Source organism: Nycticebus coucang, chromosome 1 (genome assembly GCF_027406575.1).
Source record: "Nycticebus coucang isolate mNycCou1 chromosome 1, mNycCou1.pri, whole genome shotgun sequence".
Taxonomy (NCBI): Eukaryota; Metazoa; Chordata; class Mammalia; order Primates; family Lorisidae; genus Nycticebus; species Nycticebus coucang.
The window spans coordinates 48586785-48607204 of record NC_069780.1 but is presented as its reverse complement, the minus strand read 5'-3'; the positions used below and the strand labels follow the sequence as shown (position 1 = coordinate 48607204).

Here is a 20420-nt window from a genome sequence, read left to right as displayed (position 1 = left end):
AATACGAAATTGAAAATAGTAGGTTAATAACTACAGATCCACATGAGAGAAAAACTCAATTAAATTCAAGAAGGGAGCTTGGAGCTTGGTAATTTAATGGGTACAATGTATGGGTATATGGCATACTTCCTGGGGGAAGAATACAGCTACATCTTGGACTTTTTCTTACAAACACAAGTCATATATAACCCAATTGTAGGCTTGGCACCTGTGGCTCAAGCAGCTAAGGCGCCAGCCACATACACCTGAGCTGGCAGGTTCTAATCCAGCCCAGGCCCGCCAAACAACAATGATGGCTGCAACCAAAAAATAAATAGCCAGGCGTTGCGGCGGGCACTTGTAGTCCCATCTACTTGGGAGGTGGAGGCAGGAGAATCGCTTGAGTCCAGGAGCTGGAGGTTGCTGTGAGCTGTGGTGCCACAGCACTCTACCCAGGGCGACAGCTTGAGGCTCTGTCTCAAAAAACAAAAACAAACAAACAAACAAACAAACAAAAAGAGTTGTTCAGATCCTCAGTTGCAATCTCTTGGCAGATTTTTCTTTTTTTAGAAGCCTCAGACTACCTGATTTCAATTTTTTTTATTTTTTTAAATTTATTTATTCTCTTGGCAGATTATAAAAATTTCTTTCTCCTTAAATTTAAGAATACTAATATTTTCCTTTCCTTTAAATTTAAATAAAACCTCAAACGCAAGCATTCTTGCAACTCTTCTTAGAATTGGTGTGCCTCTCTACCCATTCTCCTCCTATACCTTGCTCTCTGCCTTCAGGAGACTCGAATGTTTTTGAGCTCTAAGGTGGAGAAGATTCCTCTGACTCCTTGTAGGAGTAGCCTCTGTGACTCTCAATCAAAAAAACAGATTTCCTCAAAGTGGCACTCTGGATACTTTTTTCCTTCTGTGTTCTGGTACTCTTTCATTTCTCCCTTCAAGCCTGGGCATGATGGCATTTCTGCTGCTACCAACTCCAGGGTACTTGTATTGTCTTTATAGGGCACTGCCTTAATAGGTGATCAACATCACATTTTTCATTAAAAAGTTTACAGTAGTATTTTCTAATCTTTTTCACCAATAAGAAAATGGCATTACTATATGGTGGGGGTACATTGCAGGCTGCCTGAGGCTAAGATTCAACTGTCCAGGGCTCCAGTTGTCCCAGGTCCCAAACAGAACTCTCAAAGGCTGAAGGAATTGAAAATTCATTCATTAGCCATCTTCTTTCCTATTTTAGATATTGCACTACTTTTACTAATAACTGAGACAGGGTACGAGAGGCGAGGAGCATGACAAAATATAGGCCAGGGTAAAATCTTCAAGAACTCAAACTTCAAAAATACCTTGAACACAATCTGCCCCTCACTCATTGAAACTAAGTTTTAATTCCATTCAATTCTTCATTTTACTCTTGGAATATTTATTCCCCCCATTTTGCCTTTAGCTGTTTTATTAATGCATTCACATCACCTTAGATTCTCTGTAACAACTCAATGTCCATCCATATGTTTGTGTATATACGTATGTATGCGCTTAAAACATACATTAAAAATAATGTAAAAATCTTAATTTTATATATACCTAGGTAATGTATGTGGGTGAATATATATAGATCAGAGAGCAGGCATACACATATTCTCCGGATGGAAGGAATAGAGGTAAAGGCTAGAATTTTCTACATAATACCATGTATTAGAGATTTGTCATATTTTTATCTAATAATTTTAAAACCTCAACTTTTAAATACCAAAAGTTAAATTATATAAAAAATGTGAACTGCATAGAGTTAGAGGTTTAACTACACAGAAAAACTCATTAATTTGGTTGTACATATCTAGTAGGAAATATCCCAAAGATAAAAGTAATTTTCATTTGATCTTAGTAATATTATTGATGGCACAGATGGTATTTTTATTCTGAGACTGCCGTTATGGTGTGGAAAAAGTAATATCAATAGGAATTAGGGTTTTGGTGTGAGAAAAAGGAAACAGATCTAAGATTGAAGAGGTTAACTAAAAAGGTTGTGGACCTGAATTTGAAATGAAAAAATATAACAATTTATCCTATATGCATATTTCTAAGCTCTATTCTTTGGAAAAAAAAAAAAAAAGACCTTAGGAAAAAATGACAAACTCAGTATCAGCAGGTATTCTTAACTTTCAAATTATGATTTCTAAATGTTTTCCATTAAAAGGGAGCTCTTTAGATAAATGGCTGGTTCTAAATCTGGGATAAGGGCTTAAGATGAGGGAGACACATTCTATCACAACAGAAAAGTAACAAAGCTATCTGAGACTATTTTGGATCATACACAAAAGATTTAGGTAAAAAGATGAGGAGGTTTCCACATAAGGCAAGGACACTACTTACTACTTCCATTCACACTATACTAGGAAGTCACAGCCAGTACAAAAAAAGCAAAAAAAAATTAGAACATAAAGACTGGGACAGAACTCTGTCATTCACATATGATTGTGTATGAAGAAAATCCAGAAGGTTTTACAGAAGAACCATTCAAATCGCTAGCTATAAGAACAACATAAAAAAATACATGTCAACAACAAATAGAAAATAAATATACAAAATTATATTTATTACTTAAAATAGCATCAGAAATATCAACTATGAGAAAAATACTGTAAGATGTTTACAAAAGGCTCCCATCAACCACAGATAGAATAATTTGAACATGAATACTGATTGTCACAGACTGAGATGTTTAAATCCATGAATTCATGACACTAAAAAAATGTTAACTTTAATGGATGACAAAGAACCAATTATTTCAAAATGTAATTGACAATTCAGCCTTTCCTGTATCAATTATACTCTAGGTAATTAAATTATGAGGTGATGTTTCTTCATAGAAGCATTCCAGCTAATAAAAGAATTCAAGTATCCCCTCCTACCCCTAATAAAATAATGAATGTAGGCAAAGATCATCAATGGCAGCTAACATCACAAAAAGAAAGATAATTTAGGCTTTGTGTCTTCTGATGAAAGTCCACAAAATTGCCTATGAAGCATTCTTGCTAAAAAACTGAACAGGAATTTGAAAGCCTTTAGATTTACCTTCTGGTTGCAAGGAATACAGAGAACAGAAGAACCTGTTACATGACATCCTGTTGATAAAAACAGCAAAATTGAAATTGTGCACAACTCTAAAATACTTTTTGTACATATAAGAAAATCAAAAGGAAAAAAAGGACATCTATAGATTTACAGAATACCTCACAAACATACAAATTCCTATATATGGATGTAATTTTGATCCTGATTCCAACCATCTGCATAATTTATGAAATAGGAAAGTTACTATCAATCTTTAAAGTGAACTGAATTGTGATTATACACAAATGTGTGCCTGGGCACAGTGGTACACACCTGTAGTCTCAGCTACTTGGGAGATTTGAGGCAAGAGGATTGCTTGAGCCCAGGAGTTCAGGGCTATATTGCCATTTCACGGTGAGGTCTATCCAAAAGGTCTACCCCCAAAAGTCTGAGGTTGCTGAGAGGCTGAAGAAAGAGGCTGACAAATCCAGTTTCTCAGAAAGATCATTTAATAGGATTTAAAAACAGAAGCCAAATCTTGGGCCTGATGGGAGGAGATAGTGGATCCCTATGTCATTCTATTTCTAATCTTCATTATAATTTTCAGGGGGAATGCATTCTATTTCAACCTACCAAATTTTAAAGCATCCTTTAATGCTTGCTTCAGATAGAACCTTAGAATTGAAAGAGGACTTAAACTTAGATACAACTAATTTATTGGTTTTTGAACAATTTTAGAAGTAGAAGTTTAGCAGTCTGAGTTTGCTTTTCTTCAAGGAAACTATCTTGTAGAACCTCAATACCTAATCATACATAAGAGACAAAAAGTACAGCTGCATCCCTTTGATGAAGGGCAGCTGGGAGCCCTTTCCATCAAGTCTTCATTCCTGAACAAAGAATGAAAACCATTCGTATTAACTTCATCCTTGTAAAGATAAAACTGAGCTAAGAGAGATTAAGTCATTTACAACAGTCACAGTTATAAAGGCCAATGTTGGGTTTCACATCCATTTCCTGACCCTTCTACTAAATGACTGCCTTCTACTAAATAACGTCTCCTTTATCCTTTATAAAGTCTTTCTTGATACCTAATCTTTCCTCTAAACCAAACCACCACATGTAATTGAGTGTACACAGTACACAGAAACATTCAGTGACCACATGTTGAACAAATGTGTGACACTTAACTAGATTCTGTCTGTAAAACAGTTGGGTATATTTGCTTGATCTTCCTGTTAAGACTGTCAATTTGAGAAAAGAAATTGTCTTTTACTTATTCTCATGACGGTGCTTAACTCAGGGACTTCTATTAATTAGGCAGAATTTTCAGAAGCAAATAAAAAGTACTTGGTATTTTCCCTTATGTTGTGTCAGCTAATACCTATGAATGTGAAAGAGCCAAAAGAAAAGGGAAAATCTTTTATTTTCAAAGGGAAATTTACTATAAGAAGTAAAATAATAGAAATAAAGGCTGGAAATTTGCTAAAAAAGGCAACAGCCCTATATAAGATTAAAAAATATTTAACAAGGAAATACCAGTTGCAGAAATAAGTGATACATACTATGTAATTATTAAACTACCCATATTTGATCTTTTTTAATTTATAAAAAATGGCAACTTCACGATTCAATCTAACATTAGTAAGTAGAGTTTAGATTACCAAAAGACATATAAGTATGATTTTTCAGAATGGCTTCACTGTCAACTAAACTCTACCATACTTTCAGAATAAACCTCCCTGTCCCCCACCCCAAAACATAAAAACACCAAACAACTTACATATAATCAGAGATTATAACAGTTTCTATTATAAGTTTAGTAAAGACCCAAGCTAATATGGACAAACTTTGAAAACCAATCTTGAACACATCTGTGATTGAAAACCAAGGAATAGGGTGAAGAAGCTAACCTATGAGATGAACTCACAATTTCACTAAATTTGCATATCCTAAACTGAGTATCTAAACTTTGCTTTTTCACCTAATCACTGTATAAAACAAATATAAAGCTGAACAGTCTTTTATTGACCTATCAGTTAGAAAGTCCCACTAATCTAAATTATAAAGGATTAAGTTGTATTTGGTATAGGTAGATATAGGACAGCAGCTGAAAATGGGCAAACTTATTTAAAGCATATGTAATAATTCTCTATTAATCAGAATAACATTATAAAACTATTCCCTAACATGGTTAATATTATTCTGCATTAAAATGTGTGATCTGCATTCATGAACTCCTGTGACATGAGAGATGTTTTAATTACTTTTTTTAAAATATTGTCTAGAGTGATAACCAGTAAATATTAGACAATCAAATAACTGCTGCGTTAGTCAGTGAATAAGAAGTATTTTTTATACTAGGCTTCCAATTATTAAAAAAAATTGAGTGACATATTAGGACACAATGTTGAATACTGCAATGTATAAATAGTTTTAAAGCAAAAAGTAAAAACCTAAAAGATAATCTTCTAAAATATAAAAAAGGCAGTAGTTTTATAATCTCTCTAAAAATAAATATGAAGTGGTTAAATATTGAATAAGGTAATTTTTTTCCCAATAAAAAAGAAAAGGTAAAATACACTAATGTTTCAATGTAAATTAACAGGAATATTTACAAATTTTTAGCAACCCCTGAACATTACTGTTGCAAGACTCTGATTTGAAAGTTGAAAACAATATTTAAAAGCATTTTTACTAGTCAAAACACACCAAAAAATAAAAGATTTTTAATATAACAGTGGATTGCCTAAATCACATACTAAATTGCTCTATACAGGGAGATTTCACAATCCAAGATCCATAGCCGTGTTGCTGTAAGTAGGATTTCAACAAAGTTTTAGCTTCTTGATAGGAGCCAGACATACACTGGAAAGGAGAAAAATGAGTTACACAAAACAGTCAGAATTTTACTTACAAAAAATAAGTATTTTAGAATTTAAAAAATTAATGAAAATATTTTTGATTTCCTATTTTTTAAATATTTTTGAAGCTAAATAATTTCCTTCCCAAGACTCCTAAAAAGCTATGTATCTATTTTACATTAACAGTTTTAATTAAGAGCAATCATACTCACTGCAGAAAATTTAAAAACAGAAAATATACAGAAATAAATAAAAAATTACCTGTAAGCCCCAAATAATAACCACCATTACTATTTTGGTATATTTTCATTTTTTATAGGTGAACATATAGATGAATTTTTAAAAAGCCAGCTTTATTTAGGTTAATTTATATACCATAAAACTCACTGTACAGTTTTAGGTTTTTAATACATGTATAAAAGTATGCAAATATTACTACAGTCCTGATGTAAAACAAATCCATCCCTAAAAAGTTCCATTGTGGCCTCCCTACAGTGAATTTGTATTCCCGGCCCAGCCCTAGCCCCAGGCAACCACAAGTCTCACTGAGTTTTGTTTTTTTTCCAAAAATTTATATAAATTGACTAACACAACAGGTATTCTTTTTGTGCCAGGTTTTTTTCCGTTAGCATAATGTTTTCTGGTTCATTCATGTTGTTTCATGAATCAGTAGTTTGTTCTTTTTAATTGCTGATTACTACTTCATTGTGGGGATATACCACATTGTGTTCACACATTCATCAGCTGACAGACATTTGAACTGTCTCTCTCTTTTTTTGTATTGTTGGGGATTCATTGAGGGTACAATAAGCCAGGTTACACTGATTGCAATTGTTAGGTAAAGTCCCTCTTGCAATCATGTCCTGCCCCCAGAAGGTGTGGCAGGCACCAAGGCCCCGCCCGCCTCCCTCCTTCCATTGTTGTGAATTACGCTGCCTGAGTCTTTATGTGGATGTAAGTTTTTTTGTTTTTCTTAAATAGATAATGGTGGAATTGCTAGATTACACGGTTAAGTATGTTTACCTTCTTAAAAAAGACACAAAACTACTTTTAAAAGTGGTTTTACTATTTTAATTTTACATTCCTGTCAGTAGGCTTTTTCTCACACTCTCAACAGCACCTGGCATGGTCAGTCTTTTGGATTTTAGTGGGTGTGTTTTAATTTTCATTAAATGAGGTTAAGCATCTTTTATATGGTTATTAGTCACCTGTACTATGTATATATTATTTGTCACTTTTGAAGTTTAGACTGTCCTATTATGGCAGCGGTTCTCAACCTGTGGGTCACGACCCCTTTGTAACAATGAAAATACATCCTGCATGTCAGATATTTATATTATGATTCATAACAGTAGCAAAATTACAGTTATGAAGTAGCAACAAAAATAATTTCATGGTTGGGGGTCACCACAACATGAGCAACTATATTAAAGGGTTGTGGCATTAGGAGGCATTAGGAAGGTTGAGAACCACGTCTTAGGGAGTTGTGCAAATTCTTTACATACTGCAGATCCAAGTCATTTGACATGTGTGATTTATAAGTATTTTCTCCCTGTCTATGGCTTATTTTTTCTTAATTTTGAAAATTTTTAATTCAAATGATCAGTTTTTTCCTTTTATGGGTTATACTTTGATGTCATAGCTATCAAATCTTTCTTAAAGAATGTGATTATTTCATCTTAAAGTTTTAATTTTAGCTCTCACAGCTAGATCTAACATCCATTTTGAATTAATTTTTGTGTATGACTGATATACAGTTCTACATTAATTTTTTTGTTTTACCTGTAGATACCTCACCATTTGCTGAAAATTCTATTCTTTCTCCCTTTGAATTACCTTGCCACTTTTGTACAAAATCGATTGACCATATAAGTGGGGGTTTATTTCTGTTCCATTGATTTATAGTCTATCATATTGATATGTTATCTTAATTTCTGTGGCTTTATATAAGTTTTGAAACTAGGTAGGCTAAGCTTTCCCACCTTGTTCTCTTTCAAAATTTTGGCTCTTCCATGTCCTTTGGAATTCCATATCAATTTCACAATCAGCTTGCCAATTTCTACACAAAAGCCTGCTGTGATTTCAATTTTGCATTGAAGCTATATATTAATTTGGAAAGATGTAACATCCTATCAATACTGAGTTTCCCAATCTAAGATGACACATCTCTCCATTTCATCAAGTTTCCTTCAATTGCTCTCAGCAACATCTCATCATTTCCAATGTACAGGTCTTGGGCTTTTGTTCAATTTGTGTGTGTGTGTGTGAGAGAGAGAGACAGAGAGAGAAAGAGCAAGAGAAAGAGAGAGAAACACATTTGGAGCTATTGTGGGTGAAGAGGTTTTCTTAATTTAATTTTTTGAGTCATCATTCCTTGTACATAGATATACAATAGCTTTTTCTATATTGTTCTTAAGTCTTATGACCTTGCTAAATTTACATATGATGTACCTTGCTTTCTGATAGTTTGCAAAGAATATTTTACTTACAACATTGTATCATTTAAGAATAAAGAATTTTTTTTCTTCCGTTTCTAGTATGGTAACTTTACCTCTTTTTCTTGACTTATTGCACTGGCTAGGACCTACAGAATAGTGTTGAATACAAGTGGTGAGAAGCATTTTTGCCTTCTCCCCTGATCTGGGGTGAAGGGAGGGAGTATACAGTCTTTCACTATTAGATATAATGTCAATGGTAAGTTTTTCTTTGATGCCCTTTATGAAGTTGAGGAGGTTCACTTCCATTCCTTATTTGTTCAGTGTTTTTACTGTGAATGGGTCTTGGACTTGGTCAAGTCCATTTTGCACATATTTTGACATACTTATGTGGGTTTTATATGTTAACATATAGTTTTTAAATGTTTCTGTGCATGTTTCAGCTTGGCTTCTCAGTGGTTACCTTGTATCTGCATAGCTTAGTGATAAGCAAAATACTTCAGCAGAAGTTGTGCTCTAACACATTAAGTCTATAAGGCTTATACCTTTATCTACTCTTAATTGTGTGTGGAAGGGAGAATACCGAATGTTGTAATTAGTTTTCAAGTATCCCTTAGCTTTGACTTTTTGATCGGCTATCTTGGGTATCCTCAGCACAAGAATTTTTAGTCAGGTAGAGAAACACAAAGAATTTAGCTCAGTCCTTTCATGGCTCTCTCCTTGTTAAAATCTCCTTGGTAAATTGCTGGTTGGTTCACCATTTGCCTCCAACAAATTTGGGCCAGGATTATTACCATTTTTGGTATTCATTTCCTGCCAGATTTGGCAGTTAGTATGGCAAAACTGCAAATTTTCAACCCTTGACCCAAATCAAGTCTATCTCCTCTGACAGCAAAGCCACTGTTTTTGCTGGCAGCCTCAATGGGCTAAAATTATAGTTCTTGCCATTCAAAACTAGCAGAAAGAAACAGAGAATGAGAACAACTCTGGGCAAGAGGGCCGTATACTCCTGTTACTCTTACCCAAAGTAGTAACAGTTTTTGAAGAACACTCACTTTTCATTATTTTTTCTGCCTTTCGTCAATGTCCAGAATTGTGAAGTCTGTTTCTGACAATTTTGTACAGTTTTTGATTTGTTTTTACAGAGAAGACTTATAACCTCTGTATGCCGCCAAAATAAAAAATTGTCTAGATACGCTTTTATATGTGACTTGTAGTTAATACACCTGCTTTACATGTTGTAATCACATAGTCTGAGCATTAAAGTGTTGGTAAAATTAAGAGATTTTCATACAATACTGTATTATTATTGAAATTCAGTTATCAAAAAGAATTTTTATATAATATTTAATAATGTCAACATGGAAGAGTGTTTGTCATATTGATTTTAAAAAAGAGATTAAAAAATCTATCCAGTATGATCTTTATGTTTTAAATATATGCATACACAAATATACATATACAAGAAACAAAATAATATGCTTACATTAAAAGATCAAGAGCATTATTTATGCATGGTGGGTGGGATTACAAATAATATTTTTCTTGTATATTTTTAAACATTTTTCAATTTTTCTACCTAAGCCTGTATTATATTTGTACGAAAAAACCAAATATTTTTAAAAGGAGAAAAAGGCTATGTCATTTACTAAAATAGGTCCAAATCACAAGCTGTTTTTCACAACTTTAGGTAGAAAAACTAATTGATATGGATATTAAATAATATATTATTTTAGAATACGTAATATTCTATTGTTACCACATTAATGTCATTTAGAGAAAAAACTGTATTACTATTTTATTTTTTTGGATATGATATGGTAGGTTTTGAGCAATATTGTCAAAGCAAGTATATATAATACCAAAATGGCTACCTTAAGTGAAATATTTGTTTATATATCCAGTTTCTGGCATATGCATTTAAAAATTAATTTTACCATTACCTGGTAATATCTTATATTCAAGAACTCTTAAATAAATTTTTGCTGTGTATAATCATTATAAAATTAATGTCTTAAATTTTATTTCCCTCATCAACTTCATTCCTTTAAGGACTTACCTTAGCTGCATGATATGTACTAGCTTCAAGTAGATCTTTTTTAGCTTCTTTGGCAAGCAGGTTAAATCGACTTAACATTGCAGCCTTACAAAGTCGACTTGCCATTGACACACCACTTTTAAATGGGGAACTAAAAAAGAAAAGAATGAAACATACACTAATCATAATTTGATGGTTTAAGGTAAAAATCGTGGAGATTAAAAATCAACATAGTCTACAAGATATTTATTGATTCCATTATGAATGATAACATGAAATAAAATTTACATAAAAATAATTTTTAATACTTCCTGAAACTAACTTCTTATAGTTTAAATTATTATAGTAGTGTATTAAAACTTAATGCAGAAGACTGATATTTGAAACATTTCTATTGTTTGAAGCAAAACTTATCTATGATGATACAAATAAATTAAAACAGTGGTTCTATCAGGAATTAACTAAAAGGGGGTGTGGTAATCCTTTCTGTGACGATGAAAATACCCTGCATTTTGAATGGGGTGATGGTTACATAGGTAAATTAAATATATCAAAATTCATGAAATTGTATAATGTGCTTTATTGCAGGTAAATTTTAACTCAATAAAAAGGTAACATACACACACTCACTTTGTGATCCTTCACATACATGTGAATGTATGCACATGTGGATGTGTAATTTGTCTGGGTTTCTAATAAAACTGGGTGCACAGATCACAATCTTTTCACTATTGTAACTTTTTGCTTTCATTATATCCTCTTAGTTCTTAATAATAGATTAAAAAATTGCCCAACTCCTTCATTTTTTCTGGTCTCCATGCTCTTTACAATGTGACTTATATTCTCCACCAATGGATGTGGTTGGTTTTCCCTTAAATTTATACTATTCTCATGAAAATAGTGTTTAGATTTTTCCCTCTTCTCTGCCAGTTTTGGAAATAATCTATTACTAGAAATTCGTCCATTTCACTCAGGTTTTAAGTTATATTTGAATGGCCAAATAGTTTTAGTTCTCTTAATTTCCCCTATTTCTGAGCAATTTCTTATTATTTTATATGATATTAGCAAGTGATTTTTCACAGAATCAGCTGTTTGTAAGTCATTCTGCCTTTTTTTTTAGCTTTCTTTTACATTTCTAGTTATTCCTTCATTCTTCTTAGTATATTTCCATTATTTATTGATATAAGCACTTAAGGCTCTGACTTCTCTATTTAGCTTTGTTTGAAGTCTATATCCTACATTCTGATACGTAATGCTTTCAATATTCTTATATTCTGATTATTTTGCAATTTCAGTTTATATTTCCCTTTGAGCTAGGAGCTGTTTTATTTATGTGTGTAGTTGAGTCTGTTATTAACTTTTTTCCCAGAAAAGGTAGCTTCGTCTAGTATTCTGGGTTCATTATTTATAGTTTTATCTCATCATAATCAGAGAATATTATCTACATTGCTTTTAGTTTTTGGAATTTGAGATTTTCTTTGTGGCTCAATACATTGTATATTTTTTGTCGACATTCCACAGGTTCTTGAAAAGTAGCTGTATTTCATATTTATATTGCACTTAGTTTTTAATTATGTCTACTTTATTATTTAAAATGGCTATATCCTTGTTTACTGTTTTGCTCACTTGATCTACTATGAAGTAAAAGAGGTAAATTATTGTCTCTAATAGTAGTGTTTCTATTTTTACTCATCTTCTATGATTTCTGCTTTATTTGTGCTGATACTACGTTACTTGCAGTAAAAGTATGACTATTCTATCTGATGAATTATAGTCTTTATAATGTATAATTTTTTTTTTTTTTTTTGAGACAGAGTCTCACTTTGTTGCCCTTGGTAGAGTGTTGTGGCGTCATAGCTTACAGCAAACTCAAACTCTTGGGCTCAAACAATTCTTTTGCCTCAGCCTCCCAGGTAGCTGGGACTATAGGTGCCTGCCACAATGCCCAGCCATCTGTAGAGACGAGGTCTTGCTCTGGCTTAGGTTGGTCTCAAACCTGTGAGCTCTGGCAATCCACCTGCCTCGGCCTCCCAGAGTGCTAGAAATATAGGTGTGAGCCACCAAGCACAGCCTATACTCTTTATAATATTAAGGAGTCCTCCTTTGTCTTATTTTAACAGTTTGAGACTGAATTATACCTTGTCTAATATTTAGCTTACATCTTCCACTTTTTGTTTGTAATCACTATTTGGCCATAATAAATGAGTTAAACTCATATTACATTTATTAATTTCATCTTTATTATACCATTACTGTATTTTTAATGTCTTTCATAGAAGACCTTTTTTATTTATGTGTGTAGTTGAGTCTGTTATTAATAGTAAAACACTAATTTACATTGATCCAAAGCATACTAGTATAATTTATCTTACTTGAAATAATTAGTGTTATGCTTGACTGAGTCCATACCAACCAATGAGACTGAGTCCATACCAACTAATGGTATGGACTCAGTCAAGCACCCTACAGGGTTATTGGAACAAAGTAGTATATCATGGTACCAAAGTTCTCACATTTAGGCTTGGTGCCTGTAGCTCAGTTGGCTAGGGTGCCAGCCATGTACACTAGAGCTGGTGGGTTCAAATCCAGCCCGGGCTTGCCAAACAACGATAACTACAACCAAAATGGCCAGGCATTGTGGTGGGAGTCTGTAGTCCCAGCTACTTGGGAGGCTGAGACAAGAGAATCGCTTAAGCCCAAAGTTTGAGGTTGCTATGAGCTGTGATATCATGGCACTCTACCCAGGGCGACAGCTTGAGACTCTGTCCAAAAAAAAGTTCTCACATTTCAGGGCATATAGGGAGTATTTGAAAGGGCATGTTAAAAAAATAGAGATCCCTGAGCCCCAGATACAGAAATTCAGATCCAGCAGGAGAAACTGATTTTTGAAAACAAAGTACATGATGTTAATGGTCATGAAATAACACTTGGAAAACCAGATTATGCAGCTGTATTACTCAGGTTTTTTTTTTTAAAACTAGTTTGATGTTTGCAACATATTACAATCAACCAATGATAATAATTATTGTTCAGAATTCAACAAATGGTTACAAAAAATGCAATATAATTTCTTCTTTTGCTTAAATAACATTATTTTTTAAAAAATTAGTAATTCTAACCTTTCAGTGATCTTCCCACTTAGGCCATCCACAATCTCCAAAGAAATATCCCCTTGTGCCCAATTCAGACTCAGGGATTTATATTCCAAGTTTATCTGAAGTGGATACGCACAGGGCACTAAACTAATATGAGGTCTATTGACCAAGTAAAACATTGGAAGTTTTGAAGTTAGTGCATCGTCAACACGTTGCTTTATAGCAATTTCTAAGCCTCTAGTATCACGGCAACTCCCGTCACCTAGAAAGCAAAAACAAAATACTCAGAAGTTCAGTATCAAAAGATTGTAACAAGACAAGAAAAAAAATTAGAAATAGTCTAAAGTCCTTTTCTCTATCTTTTATCTCTCAATCTTCTCTTTCTGACTTCTGCTCTCTTAGTAGAACTTCCGTAGTCTTTACCAGAACCAGGACAAGGTAATAAGTCAGAAATTCCATTAAAAAAAAAAAAAAAAAGACTCTTACACAAAAAGTAAAGAAGAGCCGTTCTAGTGAATAAAAACAAAGACCCAGAAAGAAACTGGTACTTTTTAGAAGGTTCTTCCAGAGATAATTGGCTCATTCTGTCTTGAATTCTTCTGATTATAGTAAGAAATGACAGAAGATAAATCTGGCTGAGAAATAGATAAAAGTTATTTTCTCACGTCTCAGGGCCACAAGTTACAAACATTCCAATAATGTATGTTCGGTTTCACAATACAAAGTAATTTAAAGATGACCATTTCTGGTTAAAACTGTGGCCAATTTTGAAAACTTTCTATTTTTTATCTTTCAACCTTCAAGACTGAATTCTCAGTCTTAACTCTTGAAGAAGATGCAATGTCGCTATTATAAAATATTGAGCTGCATCAAACTTCAAAACAGAAGTTAGGCAGTAGTCATTCCTATTTAAAACTAATCGTAAAGCAAATCTCTTTCCTTCTTAGGCCAGAGGTTCTTACAAATAATAGAAGAATCTTTGTATACCACTAGACATTTCATAAATAAAATTTTATCTGCTTATCATTAAAACTGTTGAGATGGTTACTAGGAATTCATTTTGACTACTTAGGCACTAAGAAAATGATCTAAAAAGGACACAAGTTGCTTCTGATATCTTTTTTCTAAATATTTCTTTTGAGTATTCAAAATCAAGAATAACAAATGAAGGCTAGTCAAATTAATATATTTGGGCACAGAAAAAACATGCAAATAATTAAGGTCTGAAAAAGTTATTGTATCTATAACAAATAGTAGATATGTATTTAAAAGAAAATCAAATGTATTTATTACACACTGGAATGGGATGACACTGCTTATTCCTAAAAAAACAAACATATTTGTAAAAAGAAAAAACCTTACAAATCAAACTCCTTGTAAGATTATTATACATCAAATTGTTTCACCTAGATATTATAATGGGAAGTATAAAAACTAATGTAATAGACAAAAAGGTTATTCATAATTTGTCTTTCTTTTTTCCATTTCATATGTATACATTAATGATTTATTGTATGTGAAGTATGATTTTATCTTTTTTTTTTTTTTTTGAGACATGTCTTACTTTGTCGCCCTCCGTAGAGTGCTGTGAAATCACAGCTCACAGCAACCTCCCACTCTTGGGCCTAAGCAATTCTCTTGCCCCTGTCTCCCAAGTAGCTGGGACTATAGGCGCCCACCACAACGTCCGGTTATTTTTTTGGTTGCAGTTGTCATTGTTGTTTGGCAGGCCTGGGCTGGATTCGAATCGGCCAGCTCCAGTGTATGTGGCTGGCACCCTTAGCTGCTGAGCTACAGGCGCTGAGCCAATTTTGATTATATCTTGAGAGTAAATATTGTTCCTGGAAAAATATATCTTTAGGATTATATTTTATAATTTAAATATTTTTTGATTCATTCAAAAATTATGTGAAATAAATTTCAAGGTTAAAGTCAAAGGTTAAATTCATTCAAAGACTGTAGGAGACCTGACAGAAATTCATACATTAAAGATCTATCAGAAGCAGCAGCATGAAAAGTTATAAAAACTGGGTTTGAGTCCAGGATCTGACAATAAGCAAACAATTACTTTAGGCAAGTATTTTTATTAACATTCTGAATTTCATATTCCTGATTTGAAGAAAAGAAAACAAAAGAATTATATGCAGGGGTCCTCAAACTACGGCCTGTGGGCCACATGCAGCAGTGTGATTGTATTTGTTCCCGTTTTGTTTTTTTACTTCAAAATAAGATACGTGCAGTGTGCATAGGAATTTGTTCATAGTTTTTTTTTTAAACTATAGTATGGCCCGCCGATGGTCCGAAGGACAGTGAACTGGCCCCACGTTTAAAAAGTTTGAGGACCCCTGCAAGGTTATCAACTGCTTTTTAGAAGTCTATGAATTGTATTTATAATGAATTCCTTCAATAGGAGGAAATTAGCATTTAGTGTTCTTTACACTTTAATTCTACAATTCACATCAGTATGTGAAAAGCACTTCTAGTTGAAAATACCCCTGGACAAACATTTTTAAAATATTTCGACAATGAACTTATTTTAGTAGGGTTTACCAAATTTGCAAAACAATGCAAAAAGCTAGAAAATAAACATAAATCCAGCTATTTCTCAATATCCAAGAAAACTGAAATTTTTTTCCAGATTACTCTCAATAATTTTCTATTGAAATGGTAAAATTTTTTTTAATTCAAGCCTAGAGCTCATGTTTTAAATTTCAAAAGACTACCACAAAATGATAAAATACCATAAAGTGACAGAATAAACATCTGTAGAGGATTTCTGATCCTCTTTCTCAAAGCACCAGAAAGGATTCACTTTGGAATTTCCTTATCCACTTGGCTGCTCACTATAATTTAGGGCATCTTTACCCACAAGTGAGTAGTTGTTTTCATACAAATGTGTGGCTCTTTTTAATAGAGCCCACTGGCAATGCACCTTCTGAAATGAGACAAAAATGTTTAATTGGGCTTCTTTCTTTCCTGAAGAAGACTGGTTTAATGGAATCCTTTGTGACTCAGCTATTAACTTAATTTTTCTCTCTACAGCCACAAACTCAGCTTTCAGTGTATAAAACTTCTAAGGAAGCTTCAGATGTGGGAATGTTGGGGTACAGCAACTGACTGCCCAAAATACTGTGCTTAAGCATGCTGAGTGTTGTGAAGATAAGCCTCAGAACTAAGCCTCAAAACCAAGGTCTACCTGTGATCCTCTTTCCCAAAGCACCAATTTTACAAATTCTCTCTGAAATTTGTTTGCCTATGAAAGCTTAAATGCAATTGTCTAGAAATGAGATTCTACCTAGAACTCTCATCAAATAACCAGAGAAGATCATATAATTTTCATCTATTTTCTTCTCCAAGAGGTTATCTGGGAGGATTTTATCTGCATAATACAAACTTTGTTCCTGTGCAGCTCTGCCCCTCACCTTCTCATAATTTCCTCCTCCTGCTTCCTGAGTCCATTCATTCTCCCTAGTAATTTACTGTCCCAAAAGAATTGTCTACATTCTCTATTTCCCCTCTCAACATTTGAAAAAGGGTTTATGAGTTTCTGTATAATACTGGGTAATTTGGTAATCACTCTGTGATTCCCATCCCTGCTCCCCTCATGTACATTAATAAATCTACATGCTTTTCTTCTATTAAAATCTGCTTTTGCAGGTTTTTAGTGAACCTTCAAAAGACAAAGGAAAATGCCTCTACAATACTCTTTCTATACATAATCTATAAAATTAACATAGGTTTTAAAGAACCAAAATAAAGAACTGTATAGTTTTTATAAGGCTTAAGAGGAAAGAGGAGAAGGTCATTAAGTTTAAAGAATTAGATTTAATATTTATTGTCCCTTAGTACAGAACCCTATATAAGGAAGATTTCTTTTTTTTTTTTTTAAAGAAGTAGAGTGTTCAACTAATGGAATAGGTTGTCTTTAAATTTTGCATGCCACATTACTGAATGCTTTTAAACTAGGCTTAGATGCCTCTCTATCTGGAACAGAATTAAAATAGAAACTTCACTAAAACCATTTTGAATCTTTTGAATTGTGAATCAAGTGATTCATTTCCTATACAAATCAAATAAACATTTCTCTTTTTACAATACTTTGTATGCATATGAAACTGAAAAAAAAGCACTGTAAGTGAAGTTCCTAAAGAAATAGGCATAAAATGTTAAGGAAAAAAATCCAGAATTAGCACAGCCTAAAAAAAAAAGCAAGATCTAAAGTTTGCACATGCATTCATTTCCAAAAATTAACAATAAGCAAAGAATGCCCAAATGATGGTAGTAAATTATTTCACAAGGATAACTAAACTGAAATAAACAAGGCCTTGTCAAAATTGCTGAAATGAGTCCCACAATTGTTTGCCAATGAGATAATGTCTATAAAGCCATTCAAATATAAATTCAGCATTATTAAATATCTCCTACCAAAGAATTAATGTTATTTGTGTTGTTACTTCATATTCATTTGATCAAAAGATGTAAAAATGTATAACGAAAGACCCCAAATGGGCACTTAACATTTTTCTTATTTCAAGGATAAGTCAATATAAGCTTTTAAATTTGAGAAGTTCAAGGAAGCATCCCTTACAAAATAAAAGGAGGAAAATAAAATATTGTACAAACGAAAGTTTAGTTTCAAGACAGAATATATCAAATTGGCTAACTAAAATATTAATTCCCGGCTTCCTGATGACAAAAGTCGTTATCACATTAGGTGTGATTAAAAGTTGCCATGAAACAAACAGCTCAACAAAAAGTGGATTTATGTCTTGACCTTAAAGTTTCACGTATGCAAATACTCTGTATTTTACTTATTGATATACAGAGTATTTACTTAGGGAAAAAGGTCAGGAGGTACTAAAAGTCCACTCACCAACAAGTATACTGCTGACATAAACTGGCTGTATAAAGTGACTTAGCAATGCTCCCTGTACACCAAGCACTTCCCATCTTGTCAATTTGTCACTTGAGGACATACTGCTTACTCTATTAACAACATCTGCAGGACAGTAAACAGTCAGATAAATTTTTCCTTCAACAGCCACATGGAGACTCAGTTCTTCGTTGGCTTCAAATGCAGATATAGAATGTGGATTCAGACGTCTGGGGAAAGAAAAGTTTCTTCTTTAAAAAGAAAGTTGACAGAGTAAAATCTACATATACCTCAGATTTATTCTCTAAAATGTTTAACTTACAAGTAGAAATTTATTTTCAATAACAAATATAGATATAAGCACAAAGCAAGGTTAGGAATGGAGTGACTTTATTCTACAAGATTAATATAAAATAGAAATTAACCATATTTAGAGCTTCCAGCATAAGTACTTGTCATGATTTCATCTTCCTTATGTCCCTTAAAAAAAAAAAAAATCAAAAGAAAAACTATTTTTTTTTTTCTTTTTTTTTGAGACGTGTCTCAAGCTGTCACCCTGGGTAGAGCGCTGTGACATCACAGCTCACAGCAACCTCAAACTCCTGGGCTCAAGCGGTTCTTCTAACTCAGCCTCTCAAGTAGCCGGGACTAGAGGCACATGCTACAATGCCCGGCTACTTCTTTGTTGCAGTTGTCATTGCTGTTTGGCAGGCAGACCCAGGCTGGGGATCAAACCCCCCAGCTCTGGTGCATGTGGCCAGTGCCCTAGCCGCTAAGCTACAGGTGCTGAGCCAAAAGAAAAACTAATTTTTGTCCCCATGATAATTTTTTTCTTGAAAATATGAAAATTTAAAAAAACTACAAAATGAGGACATCAAAAAGAAAGAAAACAGGCAGTGCCTGTGGCTCCAAGGGGTAGGGCACTGGCCCCATATGCCGGAGGTGGAGGGTTCAAATCCAGCCCTGGCCAAAACTGCAAAAAAAAAAAAAAAAAGGAAAACAGACAATTAAGATTCATCTCCAAGAAAATATAACAATAAAATCTAAAATTATTTTTCTTGAAGTTTCTTTGTGAACTTTGACCTTATTTTCAAAGGGTTAGTGGAGGAATTTTTGTGAAAATATTACCCATTATCACTGAATGGTCAGATTTGATGTGAATTTTACTTTCTTCTTTGTCAGTACTGTTTAAATTTTATGCTATCTGATGCTACACATTCGTCAAAGCAAAGTTTTGGCCATACTCTGCTGTATTTGTATGTGAATAGCATATATGTTCCTGAAGTTCATGAGGTCTTAAAAACAGAAAGGAGATGTTAAATGTTATAGAAAAGTACATTCTTATGTGCAGATTCAATGTCCCTTATCTGAAATGCTTGGGATCAGAAGTTTTTCCTATTTTGGATTTTTTCAGATTGTGAAATATTTGCTTTGCTTTATAGTTACTGATTGAGTAACCCAAATTGGAAAATTCAAAATCCAAGATGCTCTAATGAACATTTCCTTTGAGCATCATGCTGGTGCTCACAAAGTTTTTAAGTGTGGAACATTTCTAATTTTATATTTCAAGATTTGGGATGCTCAACCTGTAGCAGTAATAGATCAAGTTGAATGGAGAGAAAGGGTAAAGGATTTATGGCCTTCTGCAGGCAACAAATAACAACTCAAGGCTGGAGGGAGAATATGGACAGATAATTATTATAAAACTTACTTGCTCTATTTGCTATAGTGATTCAGAATATATGGCTTATCCATCCTACCTGCCTTTAAAGACAACTTCTATAATACTTACAATTGTGACTTAATCTGGGCTGATCCTTTTGGCAATTGGTTCATATAGAGGTAAATGTTGATATTCTGTTTAAGAGTGAGCAGATCAGAAGCTGGTTCTGTACAAAATATTGATTTTTCCATCATAGCAGGATTTTTGCTGTAGAAGAGCAGAAGCTGTCTATAAAAGTACCTAAAATAAACGTAATAACTTTATCAAATAAAATTTATAAAAAATGTATCTTAATGATCATAATCATGAGCAATATTCCGTATGTCAAAAATTTTGATATTAACACAACTC

At 33.2% G+C, this 20420-nt stretch overlaps 1 protein-coding gene across 1 annotated transcript in view; it reads right to left on the bottom strand.

Moving 5' to 3' along the window:
• Window positions 1-5795: 5795 nt before the first annotated feature.
• Window positions 5796-20420, bottom strand: part of ADAD1 (adenosine deaminase domain containing 1) — a 35967-nt gene continuing 21342 nt past the window's right edge. The window contains exons 8-12 of the mRNA XM_053595138.1: window positions 20139-20309; window positions 18347-18576; window positions 13498-13735; window positions 10400-10529; window positions 5796-5909 (exon numbers count right to left, since the gene is read on the bottom strand). Coding sequence (XP_053451113.1) covers window positions 5796-5909; window positions 10400-10529; window positions 13498-13735; window positions 18347-18576; window positions 20139-20309 — 883 coding nt within the window. The remainder of the gene's footprint in view (window positions 5910-10399; window positions 10530-13497; window positions 13736-18346; window positions 18577-20138; window positions 20310-20420) is intronic.